Source organism: Dioscorea cayenensis, chromosome 7, assembly GCF_009730915.1.
Source record: "Dioscorea cayenensis subsp. rotundata cultivar TDr96_F1 chromosome 7, TDr96_F1_v2_PseudoChromosome.rev07_lg8_w22 25.fasta, whole genome shotgun sequence".
NCBI classification, from domain to species: domain Eukaryota; kingdom Viridiplantae; phylum Streptophyta; class Magnoliopsida; order Dioscoreales; family Dioscoreaceae; genus Dioscorea; species Dioscorea cayenensis.
Window position 1 is genome coordinate 28,289,020 of NC_052477.1, and position 13,469 is coordinate 28,302,488.

The following is a 13,469-nucleotide window of genomic DNA, read 5'->3' on the forward strand; positions in this document are numbered from 1 at the left end:
TTAATTAAAGTCTTGTTACTCAAGCGAGATAAGATTATCACACCATAATAAATAGTTTCTTACTCTCTATGGCCTCGTTTGACATCAAGAAACTAGAAGATGAACACAATCAGAATGCATCATAAAGATATAAATTTATTCTGTGTACCATAATGTCAAATATTCCAAGGAAATGATACAGAATGCATACACTCAATATCTTTTACATCGTTACACATAAAAGCAACTTTCTCAAATTGATCCAAGTCCTTGTGATCCTCTTAAAATGGGATCATCAAGTAATAAATACTACATCAGAGAAGTTAGATGGAAAAAGTTCTAACTGGAAGCTCGATCTTAGCATGGTTTACTGCTGCACTCTTTCAGAAATGTTTTTCTTGACCAAATCCGCGCCGCTGACATATTTAGCCATGAAAGAAATCAATCTGAATGGAGCACCGACCAGTGGGGCATCTGTAAGTGGAACTGCTGTGTTCTCATAGTTGATTGCTGGCTGAGACTCTGCACGACGAACTGGTGTGTCATCTAGTGGTATCTGAACAATTTCTTCACTTGTTCTTGATTCTTCTTCAAATTCCAGTACTTGTTCTGGCAATACTCGAGCGAAGGCACCGAACTCCTGAAGACCATTATACATTTCATGATTTCTCTCAGCTGACTGGATAGAGTCAGCAGATTCAGACATCTTTCCTCTGTAATCCGTGACATAATGAGCAGGTGTAATAGCACTTTGATCTTGTTCAGGAATTGAAGGGTTGGGAACAGCGGAATGTCCATCTGGTACAAAGTGTAGTTCCTTGATCTGGGGAAACGAAAATACTGATGGTGAGGACTCAAAAGAATTGTTGTGCTTCTCGAGAGGAGAAATATAGAAGGCATAATAAGTTGTTCTGCGAGCTTAATAAAGTAGCAGAAATATTTCATCATAATAAGATGGGATAGGGCACATATGCATTTGAACTAAAGATACAAGGGAAGCAGCAAGGTAATACTCTTGTTACCTTGTCATCAAGATGTTCATTATTGGTTTCTGGGTTTTTAACTGGTTCTGGAGCTGCTTGTGTCTGGGATGTACTTTCTTCTGCAATCTGTTTGGCAAGGTCACAAAACCATGCATGATATATACATACAAAGGAAATGCTAAGCAGTTTCTTTTCTGCTGCTTGAAAGTCTCAGGCACAAAATGCTATGTTACAATACAACTTATGGGAAACAGAGGGCACTTTCTGCCTATTAAATTACAAAGATCTCCCATAGATGTTTGTCTGGGGGCTTACATAATAGGGTGTACCCAAGTTTACCCTCACCAACCTTTTTTATAAGATTTAATAATTTAAATGAGTATATTTATTAATTGATTTAATGTGTGTGTACAACTATAATTAATTAGAAACTTAAATTGTAAATTTAAAATATGTATTTTTATTAGTATTGATTCAGTAAAAGAATGGTCAATTCTACATAAAAGCTTTTCCTCCAACAGAAGTTCAAACTTCCAAACTTTAACCCCACTGTCTTTACTCTAAGCAAACACACTAAACTAAGTTGTGAGAGAGCCAGGAGAAACCCTAACAAACATGCCCAGAGATCAACCATCGTATGTCATGCATTTATGTAACATAACAAATTCAGTAAATGCTTGCAATTGAATACTACCAGGAACATGCAGTACCTTCATTAACTTCTCCCTTGAAGAGACATAAGATATCTCCTCAAGGTGCTGAATCCGTATCTCAAGACACAATATGCTTTCTGTCAGCATCTGATTCTCTCGAGCAGTAGCATCTCTAGATTCCTCCAACTCTTTTACCTGCCAAGCTTCGTTATTTTACAGTCATATCAGAAACATAGGCCAGAAAGCAGGTACTTATGTTAACAGTAGAATATAGCAAAGGTAGGGCAGCTCTAGGGAAACATGAAGTTGGCAAATGGAGTGCCCGGGGGAAAAAAACATGCCCTTATCCTGCAATTAGTAAGTTGTACCTCTGAAACCCAATCAATCTCAAAAGGCAATTGCATTTGTGTGGTGCCTCCAATAAAAGAGAGTTTTCTTCTCTATGGCTTATCTCAAACCCAGTAACTACAAGATACCCACTAGATCTTCTTCCCCACAAACTCATGTGGGTGAAACAATAGGCAAACCTATATTATAGGAATTCAAACAAAGCTATCTTTTCTGATTGTTTTGTTTCTAAATGCATAACTACCTACTGATCTATACAATCATTTACGTGGCGATGTTGATGGAGTAGGCATTGTTTGGCGGCTAAAAAAACACTGCTCCAACTAGAAAAGGTATCTCCTGAGTTTATAACATTGGATCTCTTGCATGCATTGGCCACCAGGACGTGTAAAATGTTCTATCTCCTATACTCATTGTCTCATATATGTGACTCTGGACCAGGGTATGCAGTTGTTTTTGTTCAACTTGCACAACATATTTTGCTTGTATCAGTAAATATACAGGAGTATATAAAACATAAGAATTAGAGGAAGTATTTACTTGTGCTTGCACCCTTGTGTTAACTTCGTCCAATTTAGCAATTGTTTCTCTGAATGAAGTCTGATGGACAAGGCCAAAAACAGAGATATAAATCTAGTTACAAAATGAAAAGAATGGATATTATGCTTGTATCAAATGCACAGAACAGAGGGGGCAAGTTAAATTTACACACAATTGAGAATTAAACACTAGCATAAGCAATATATAATAACTTGGCAGCGATATATTGTAACACAGATCTTGCAGCACAAATGCTTAAATGGTTAAATAAAAATAATTATTGATGAGGAAGACAACACAGATATCAGATTCTTTAAATTAGAAATACTCAACAAATTAAGAAAGTGACTGTATTTCCAGAATGCTTTATCTCCAATTTTCAATTAAATCAATATAATGCAGAATCATAATATCATGTTGTTGGCAATTGAAACAAACAGAAAAGGGTAGTGATGTGAACTAGCTACTTTGGACTAATTAGATTGATACATAAAGTACAGGAAAAAATCAACTGAATAAAGTGGCATGGGAATTTGAAGAGATATGATTCGGACAATTAACAAGGCAACCAGATAAATCAATTATGGCCAACACTTTAAATCTAAAATTAATTATATACTTTAACCTTCAAGAAAAGCAAAATTCTCAAGGCACAACACATAAGCACATATTAATCTAACCTGAGCTGTGACCACATGTTGATTGTAACTCATTCTATGAGGCACACAATATGAGTGGTAGACTTGGTTAGTTTAAAAATGTCAAATTGCTCATAATAAGTCATTACATTGGTTATCTTGATAGCTGAAGGATTATTACTTGTACAAGCCAGACATACTTAGGAATAGTAATAAAACAGTATCTTGATTGAACCATCTTTTGTTTTACCGTTAAAACCCTACGTTGCATGTGAACCATTTCTTCCTCATTGGAAATATGGAGATAAGATCAACGCATTTATATTGAAGAAAACCCAAAAAAGCCAAAAGAACACAGCAAACTCACACAAAATACTGGATAGCCAAATTAGGTTGACTTACAAATGATATGCTTGCTGAAACATAAACAACTTAAAAGCATTACCTCCTTCAGACTCCATGCTTCTCTAGTCCCTTCTATGTGATTGACCCTTTCCTCTAAGATGGCCTGGGCACATATATAGAGAACAACAGTTACTGCTCACAAAAATCAACAAGCTAACACTTTCAAGTAAAATTGAGTGGTGGATGTTCTTAGGGACTCTAGAATTTACTTATTGCAATGACAAGCCATATGCCACAAAGACTAGAAGTACAATTAAAGTGGTTTTCAGTCCATTATTGACAAATCCTGTCACAGAATTGCTAACACTCGTGAAAGTACTCATTCCCTACCTGAATATCAAATTTCTTGCTCCCTCATACCAAAAAAGAATTATAAAAAAAAGTGTGCAAAGAACCAAAATGCAAGGAATTTACCTCCTTCTGCATCATGGAATCATTTCTGTTCTTCAGGTCATTAAGCTTCTCCTGAAAGCTAGTCTGTGTAATGTATAACAATGGTTAGAAAGCTACTGCCTACCAAAAAATAGATAAATTATTTTCCCACATAGAAAGAAACAGAAAAGATTGTGAACTAGTTCCACATTCAAGCTTGAATAGCTTCTGTAAGGTTAGTATTTGCATGCTCATCATCCTATGTGATTTTATATAATGAAACCGAACACAATTAGTTTACCTCATTAGACATACAAGAGTGCACTTCATTTTGTAAATGTTTAATCTTCTCTTCCAATATAATCTGAAAATAAATAAATAAATAAATACATAAATAAATAATAATAATATGAAAAATAAAAAAATCAGCATTCTGTAGAGAAAAGCTAAAACACATAAACATATATTTGATATAAGATTATAGCCTTAATATGTCTCCTGTGCTGTTACTCTTGCCACTAGCAGATAACAATTGGTTTCTTGTCATCAATATAAAAAAGCCTTAATCAAGTATAGATTCTTTGCTCAGACTGGTCCAGATACAGAATGAAAGAAAAACATTTAAATTCACGTAGTTTGATATTTGATTTCAAAGAACTTGTCAAAAAGTTTAAAATCCATGTTCCAAGCATAAAATAAGGACATAACAAATAAAAGAATCAATGACTCAATAACCTCTCTTTCCAGCCATAGATTCTTCTCATCTTCTAACAGTTTGACTTTGTCTTGTAACAAGGCCTGCAAAGTAATTATTATCAGCAAGATACTAGGATGTTAAAATTAAATCTGAAATTAAACTAATAGGATATCAAGCAAAAGTAAATAAACTTTCACATGCTGTCCTGTTAACATATGTTTATATTCATCCAACAAATGCTTGCATATAATAGTTGTAAAAGTTCAAAAAATGCAATTATCTGAAGACCTCTTGAAACATTCATTTGATACCACAATACTAATTCTAAGAACCCCCGCTGGTGAAATTCTAATGCTTCCTGAATCCCCAACTAAACAACTGAATTTGAAATATATCATTGCATGCGTGATCATGATGGAAATGCAACAATACTATCATACTCTCAAATTACTAACTGATAAGATCTTTCTTACTGTATACCCATAAACAAACACACTCTTCCCAACTTCCTTTGGCCAGCACAAGACACATCAACTTACTGGATAGCACATGAACATCTAAACAAAGTCTATAGAATCATCAATCCATGTCAGCTACTTACGAATTTTGCTTCATAATTCTTATGTCTCTCTATCTCTGCATCAGACTCCGAAACCACAACGCTTTGTGCATCAATATTACTGCTTGAAACCTGAGGACGTTTATGATTCTGCTCTTGATCAGTACCATGATCCTGCTCCTGCACCCCCACTTCTTCAGCATTGGGCGCAGAATCTTCAGCAGATTTATTCTGATTTCCCTTCTTCTTCTTGCCCTTTTTCTTCTTCCCATCCATTTCTATCACTAACTCAAAAACCCTAACTTCAATTCAGAAAATCAAATCACCTGCCACAGCACATAATTTCTCACATTCATGACAACTAATCACAAGAACATCAATTACAGGAAAAAAAATCAATAATACATCATCAAACTACATAATCCAAATCTAAAATCCCAAAAACACAAGAACAATTAGGGCATGAAATAAACTAAACTTTCCAAACCCTTCAGAATCATTCGGATCCAAACAAATCACACTGAAAAGCAATCAAATACAAAGAAAAACCATGAAAAAAAAAAAATGCAAACAAAAGATGCAGCATAGAGCCGGCGTACCGAAAGATCAAATCTCTTACCTCCTTGATCTAGACCTGCCAAAACTATGAAATTTCAGACAAAATGTGAGTGCTATCGAAGATTCAATGGATTGATTCCACATGGAAGACTAGATCAAACCGTAGAACTCCGGGATAGAAGAACGGGGATCGGATCGCAAGCCAAGTGAGAGAGAGGAGGAGGAGGAGGAGGAGGAGGAGGAGGATGAGCAACTGCGCCGCGGTTTTCGCCGCCTTCGGAGTGCAACTCGACTTCCAGACACAAGATGCACGCGAGTGTATTTATGTATTGCAAAACACAATGTAACGGTCTTCAAATCTGGCTTTTTGTAGGGTTTTTTTTATAAATTTTTGCTATTTTTTTGCAAAAAAATCCTTATATATATATATATATATATATCAGTGGTGTGCCTATGGGATGTGAATTAATCATCCAACAAACTATGCACCCTCAGCTGAAAACAAAAGGTTTGGTTCGAGTCTGTACTCATAACCACCCACTTATTACCATTATTATTCGTAACTAGACTTCAATTCGAGACATTTTATTTGTTTTATTTTTATTTCGGTTTTTTCCTATGTTAACCTTCATTTAATTTAATATTATCAAAATAGCTCTAAAGCTATTTTATTTGTCAAAATGATCATAGGGCCATTACATCAATGCCCAGTTAGCTCATGGGTGCTGACTGGATTTTTTAAAATTACAGATTTTTTTTATTTTAACCCATCATCTTTTTTTATAATTATTAAATAGTTTATTTGTGGCTTTTTTTTAACCCAATTTTTTTAAAAAATTGTTATTAAAATAGAAAATATTATTTGAAACTAGAAACATTATTATTATTATTTTTATTTTTATTTTTTTTTTTGAAAAGGTGGATAAACCATCTGTAATTAATTAAAAAGAGAGGAGGGATACAAACTGAGCACAAACGCCTACAAAAGACAAAACAAAACACCACGAGAAGTGGCAGAAATCACACAGAAACAGTAACAGAACAAACATCACCGAATGAGAATCAGCAAGGGATTCTCAGCCCAACAACTGAAACAGACTAGCCCGTGAGATGAACATGATTTACCCCGGAGAGTGGATCGTCGCCAGACTCCACTCCACTGGTCCCAAGGGCCTCCGTGCTCTGTCGAAGCATGGCAATAGGATCCTTCATCGTCTCTCGCGAACCTGTGACAACTGAAGAGAGCCAAGATATCAGTATATTGTCAATTTTCAAAACAAGAGCTTGTGTAGACAAACAATTGCCATTATAGATACAATCATTTCTAACAAGCCAAATATTATTATTATTATTAACCCTAGAATTATTAAAATGGTAATTATTTTATTCATATTTTGATTATTATTAGAGTGGTAATAATTGAAGTAAGAATTATTTAAAATTATTTTTATTATTATTAGTAAAATATTATTATTACATTGAAAATTATTTTAAATTAATTTTATTGATGCAATCACGTTCGGACCATGACTTTGATTGGAGTGCTCTGATCGAGCAGCGGCGCTGGGGGGCCGTCCAGGTGACGGCAATATCCCGGTACGCCACATCACTCGGTATCACATGGAACCCCCTGAGTCAAGTTTCATCGAGTCCAACAAAACTGAGTGCCTAGGGTATGGGAGCGACTACATCCCCGGCCCTCGAGAGGTTCGGGTGGCTCACCGGTAGCCACCTAGATGCGCCAACGTCTTGTGTGTCATGTCCCGAGCGATGGAGAGATGCACGCGCAACCCACCGCGCACCCCACTATGAGGGACATCGTCACGCCGCAACCGACGACTAAGTATCATTGGGGACCACCATTCGGCAAGGACAGGTTAGGGTTGAATAATATTTTTTAAAAAATAAATAATAAATAAACCATTGAAATCATCAATAGAATTAATTCAAAATAATTTATTTTACAAATAATAATAAAAATAATTTAAAATAATTCTATTTCAATAATTGACACTCTAATAATAATCAAAATATTAATAAAATAATTTTAAATAATTACTATTTTAATAATTCTCTGGTTGATAATAATAATAATAATAATACTAATTTTAAATAAAATTTTTTATTTTAATAATAATTTTTTTTAAAAGGTTAAAAAACCATAAATAAACTATTTAATAATTATAAAAGAGATGAGGGTCTAAAATAAAAAAACTGTAATTAAAAATAAATAAACTAATCAGCAGCCTAGTTAGCATATGGATGTGATGGCCTTAAGGTCATTTTGACAATATTAAATTAAAAGAGAGTTAACATGCAAAAAAGTCTTTCTTATTTTCTGCAATAAAGTCAAGTATCGCCTGTTAAGATGATAATTTTTTTATTTTTTATTTTATATTTTTTATCTATATACCTTTAAAAATTCACTTGATTGTATGTATACTCTTACACCAAATGCTATGTATGCCTATAAATTTTGATTTATTTGTGAATGTACCCTAAAATTTTCTGATAATCATTAAATTACTATTTTTACATATATTTTTTTTAAAAAAATAAACCCATCTATTCAATATATCTAAGTCCTAAAAGCTTCTAATGGAGTTATTTTTTAATAATATTATTTGTTACTTTATTGTTTAATTGAGTTAATAGCTAATTATATGGATATAATAAGTTTTTTAACTAAATTAAAATTTGTAGATGAATATATATTTTATATTTTTAAAATATTGATGAGTGTAATCTCGAATTTGAATTAATAGAATTATTGAATATTTTTATTTTTTTTAAATTTAAATTCAGCACTAATTTTGTTTATAGTCCACCCAAGAACTAAGGGCTAAAAAAATATGGTAACTCTCTATAACAACAATTATAGCCATTCCATTTGTTTTTTTTAATATATTTTTAGATATTTTTAAATCATATTTTAAATTTTTATTTTTAAAAAATAAAAATTAAATAAAAAAAACCGTGTCAAAAGATCTTAACCCGCCAACTCCACAGAGTTAACCCAGCTAGGTAGTTCAGCACTATTGACCCGGACTGGTTTCGAAGCTGTCTTTAGGACCCAAATTTGCTGGGTTGGGCACAACCCGGCAAATTCAGGTCTGGCGGCCCGTGCCCCTCTCTAGAAGTTAATTAAGCTTTGATGATATTTGTGAACTTTTATGGACTATTTATGTTCTTTCTTGACACACCGGTGTGACAGCTTTAATATGAAAACATTGACACCAAGCAATCAGTTCCGCACTAATCGTCTCACAAACCTTCTGAGCCAATGCAAGACCATGAAAGAGCTCAACCAAATCCACGCCCAGGCTACAATTTCCGGCCACTCCTCCGACAACTACATCATCTCCAAGCTCCTCCTTTTCTCCACCACCTCCGGTCCCCAAACCACAGACTACTCCTTCAAGCTCTTCTCCACCGTCTCCAATCCCGGCTCCTTCTTCTACAGCACCATCATCAGAGCCTTCTCCACCTCCAAGAACCCCGCCCACTCCTTCTCCCTCTACAATCAAATGCTTCTTGCCGGCATCTCCCCTGACCACTTTAGCTTCCCTTTCCTCACCAAAGCCTGCGCCCGCCTCGCCTCCCTCCCTCTCGGAACTTCTCTTCACTGTGACATTGTTAAGTATGGCTTCTCCTCTGATCTTTTCGTGCAGAACTCGTTGATCCATATGTATGCTTCTTGTCGTGATATAGTGTCTGCCAGGGGAGTGTTTGATGCAATGTGTGTGAGGAACTTGGTGTCATGGAATACCATGGTCGATGGGTACGCTAAATGTGGTGATTTGGTTGCTGCACGGAATGTGTTTGATGGAATGCCTGTGAGGGATGTTGTGTCTTGGAGTGCGCTGATTGATGGGTATGTCAAGGGTGGTGAGTTTAGAGAGGCGCTTGCGGTGTTTGCTAGCATGTGCGATGATGGAATGAAGGTCAATGCTGTGACGATGGTTAGTGTGTTGTGTGCTTGCGCTCACTTGGGAGCTCTTGACCTGGGGAGGAGAATGCATCGTTACATAAAGGACAATGGTATGCGCCTTACTATCCAGTTATCAACTTCTCTGGTGGATATGTATGCCAAATGTGGATCAATAACAGAAGCTCTGGCTGTGTTTCGTGAAGTACCGGTGGTGGAGACTGATGTTTTGATATGGAATGCAATCATTGGAGGCCTTGCGATGCATGGACGGAGCAAGGATTCTCTGGCATTGTTTGAGGAGATGCAGGCAACCGGCCGTGTGCAACCAGATGAGATCACCTACTTGTGCTTGTTGAGTGCTTGCACCCATGGAGGCTTAGTAGAGGATGCGCGGCGCTTCTTTAATTTGCTTAAAGCACAACGCATGGCTGTGCAAGTTGAGCATTATGCTTGTATGGTTGATGTCCTCGGGCGTTCGGGCCGTGTAGAAGAAGCTTATGAGATTGTGAGGACCATGCCCATGCAGCCGAGTGCATCTGTTCTGGGAGCTCTTCTCACTGCCTGTCAAACACATGGTCATTTACATCTTGGTGAGCTTGTTGGGCAAATGCTGATTGAATTAGATCCAGATCATGATGGAAGATACATTGGTCTTTCAAGCGTTTATGCTTCGGCAAAGCAATGGGATGATGCAAAGACGACGAGAGAGGTCATGGAGAGAAGAGGTGTTAGGAAAACTCCAGGTTATAGTGCAGTAGAGGTGGATGGGAGTCTTCATAGATTCATAGCTCATGACAAGATGCATCAGCAAACAACTGATGTATATTCTATGCTCAGTTTTTTGCTAAATCAAATGAAACTTGAATCTGATATCATTAATGGTGAACAGTTTAAGCAGGAAATTTGGGAGAATGTTTGAATGGCTATCTGGCTTCTCTGCTGAACTTGCTAACTTTAGTAACCTTTATATTGTGAAGGATAAATTGCTGATATCTTGTCAGGCGAAATCAAGCATATAAGGATGTCTTAGCAAAAAAAAAACAATTCTCAACTGCCTTATGGGATGATCTCAGCTGAAGCCATGAAGTTTAACAGAAGGTTTTTTTTTTTCACACACCCTCAAAATTTGAGGGTGTGTGAACCATATTGCATGCATGAGTGGGTTAAAAAGGCATTTATGTAGGTTCATAATGAGAACTAATTTTCAAAGCTCAGGTTGGACAAGCATCATTCTAAACATAGCTGGGGCTTTCTTTTGGAAATTAGTTTCTTAACATCATGAGAACATCATTTAGGTTAGAATTAGTTTATATGCTCAATATATGATCAGTGCAAGATTTTGTACAAAAGTTTCTTAACCTATATATAAACTCAATCTTAATCGGGCTTATGTTTTGTTTTGGTTTTATGTTTTGCGCTTTCATTTTTGTTACATTAAAATCACTAGTTCCTGTAATTTATTTATTTATTATTTATTTATTTTTGCAAAGCAGTGAATAGATATCAATTTGTCATTTTTTTTTAAAAATTTGGTGAAGTGATACAGTTTAAATTATTTTAATACAATGACCTTGTAGCACATGCATGTCATTATGCTCTGAATATTATTCACTGGTATTTTTGTTTCATTTCATAACTGTGGCAGGTTGAAGTAGTTTATGATGATTTAGGGTTTGATAATAGAATGTCTGATTGTGAGTTAAATGAAATGGATAGTGAGTGTAATGTTATGTTGTGAAGCAGGAAATGGCAACTTGGGATTTGAATGTGATTCTATTTTGTTATCAATGCAAATATATATTTCACTGCCAAAACTCTGTGCTGTATGATTGTGTATTGTGAAGGGCATATGTTATACATAATTAATAGTTTACGTCTCTTCTCTACCATGATCTATTTTACTAAAAAGATCACAGCAATTGATGTATTGAATACGCTATCAATTTTACAAAAAACATTGAATATGTGATCTCTTATCCACACATTTATCATTGTATAGAACTTGAATGTCCTGCGCTGTTTCAGACAACTTTTCAAGGGATATTGAATCTACAATCACAACAAAAACTTGAAAAAATTGAGTGAGAATACTACATATATGCTAATATATAAGGACACCATGTTGATCAAAAACTTGAAAAAAGAATACTACATATATGCTAATATATATATATATATATATATAAGGACACCATGTTGATTTTTACTTTGGATTGGCCTCACGATCATGCTTTCGGGCGCCATTCTGACCTACACGACCACTGTTTTTGCCACAGTAATTGCTCAGTCAATCCCTTGCCCGACACTAGAGAGAAAATAGGAACTAGGTTTTCTAAGCTTTCACCAAAGAGGGCTCAAACACTGATGAGAAATAAAAAGGAAAATGGAAAGCATGTCTTCGGTGACTTGATTGGAACAAAATAAAAGTTGAGTTACCAAAATAAAATTTTTGTAATTGAATAACCAAAATAGAAATACCCTAATAGTTTAGTGACTATTTGTGTATCTACCCTTTAATATATGAATCACAAGATTAGAAGCACTAGATATTGGAAACATCACATAGAATTCAGATTTTGATCCTGTAGTGAAAAGATCAAACACATCTGCTGAGACTTAGGCAACATTGCTAACTCGGCCATTCCAGCTAACTAAACTCTCACTATGAACCACACGGCTAAGAGTGAGAGACTGAGAAAGCTATCATCCTAATGAACAAGTAAAGTAGGTTATGTGGCACCGCCCTGTGCTCTGTGAAGAAGAAAGTACATGCACGAGCAGACAATCTCTAAAAATAACACCAATTACAAAAAAGGTGAAATTAGAAAACTTTGTAATCACAGCAAAACATAGTTTTGAGTTCCTTAAAAACTTTCTAGAGTAAGGCAATCAATTGAATAAGATAGAGTACTGGGAGCTGGGTCATGCCCGTTTTAACCCATGGTTTTTCATGATGGTTTTTTCTTTTTGTTATGATTCTTTTTTTTCCACTCCTAGGTTATTTTATCAATTTTCATTGCTAGTGAATTGTCTTTACATTCTGTAGTATTATTCAGGTGTTAGTACTCTTTTTATTTTAATTAATACGTGGTTTGTTCATTATTTTTTTTTTAAGCATTATTATAATTTTTTTTTTCTCATGTTGTTTTGCATGTGATACGCATTGTTATTCATTTTTTTAACAAAAAATATAACCACTAAATCATTGAAACTTCATTTGGCAATAATTTAATTTTTTAAAAAAATCCTCCCTAAAAAATAAAACTATAAAATTTGATTATCAATATTTAAATATTATTTACTCATTTACAAGAAATTTTTGGTCCATATAAACCATACACAACCTCGCAATCAATCTGAAAAAGCTTCAAATCCCGAGGCAATTACAACGGTCTCGTATCATTGACGGTTCTATGACGCCGTTTGCCACGTCAGCGCCATGCTGAGTTGTCACTTCTTTAGGCCAGGGCCTATATAAAGCTTGTTCCACCGCCATTTCAAGCTGGTTTTCCCGCGCAAAGAGCGAATGATCGAGCGTTGCTGCCATGGCTTCTCTCCGGCGCTAGGGTTTGTCGCCGATCTCTCTCTCTCTCCAAACCATCCTTGCCGGTGATCTCTGTGATTCTCTTCCTTCAGGTCTTGGATCTTCTATCGATCGTATTCTTCTGCTCCTTTTGATTGATTTCAGTCTAGGGCTTCGTTCTTTTCAATTTCCAATTGAATTTCGGTTTTCTTGATCCTCTTCTTAATTTATTGAAAATATATGATGGTTTGCTTGTTCTTGCTGTGAGAATTGGCAATTCATG

General features: G+C 35.4%; 2 protein-coding genes across 6 annotated transcripts; one reads left to right on the forward strand and one right to left on the reverse strand.

The window, feature by feature from the left end:
• Positions 1-115: 115 nt before the first annotated feature.
• LOC120265723 (myosin-11) lies at positions 116-6,053 on the reverse strand. Of its 5 annotated transcripts, none has more exons than XM_039273679.1 (11): positions 5,894-6,053; positions 5,794-5,808; positions 5,217-5,500; positions 4,654-4,716; positions 4,220-4,282; positions 3,961-4,023; positions 3,587-3,649; positions 2,504-2,563; positions 1,673-1,810; positions 1,002-1,088; positions 116-802 (listed from the first exon to the last, which is right to left on the reverse strand). In XM_039273679.1, exons 3-11 carry the CDS (start codon positions 5,448-5,450, stop codon positions 347-349), a joined length of 1,227 nt encoding a protein of 408 aa, XP_039129613.1. In that variant the 5' UTR covers positions 5,451-5,500; positions 5,794-5,808; positions 5,894-6,053; the 3' UTR covers positions 116-346. The 5 variants fall into 5 exon arrangements, with proteins under 5 accessions (XP_039129613.1, XP_039129614.1, XP_039129612.1 ...); XM_039273680.1 differs by having other exon boundaries at positions 5,774-5,808; XM_039273678.1 differs by having other exon boundaries at positions 5,794-6,053.
• Positions 6,054-8,962: 2,909 nt separating this feature from the next.
• LOC120264554 (pentatricopeptide repeat-containing protein At5g08305-like) lies at positions 8,963-10,990 on the forward strand. The gene has a single exon (XM_039272377.1). It carries the CDS (start codon positions 9,026-9,028, stop codon positions 10,580-10,582), a length of 1,557 nt encoding a protein of 518 aa, XP_039128311.1. The 5' UTR covers positions 8,963-9,025; the 3' UTR covers positions 10,583-10,990.
• The last annotated feature ends 2,479 nt before the right edge of the window (positions 10,991-13,469 follow it).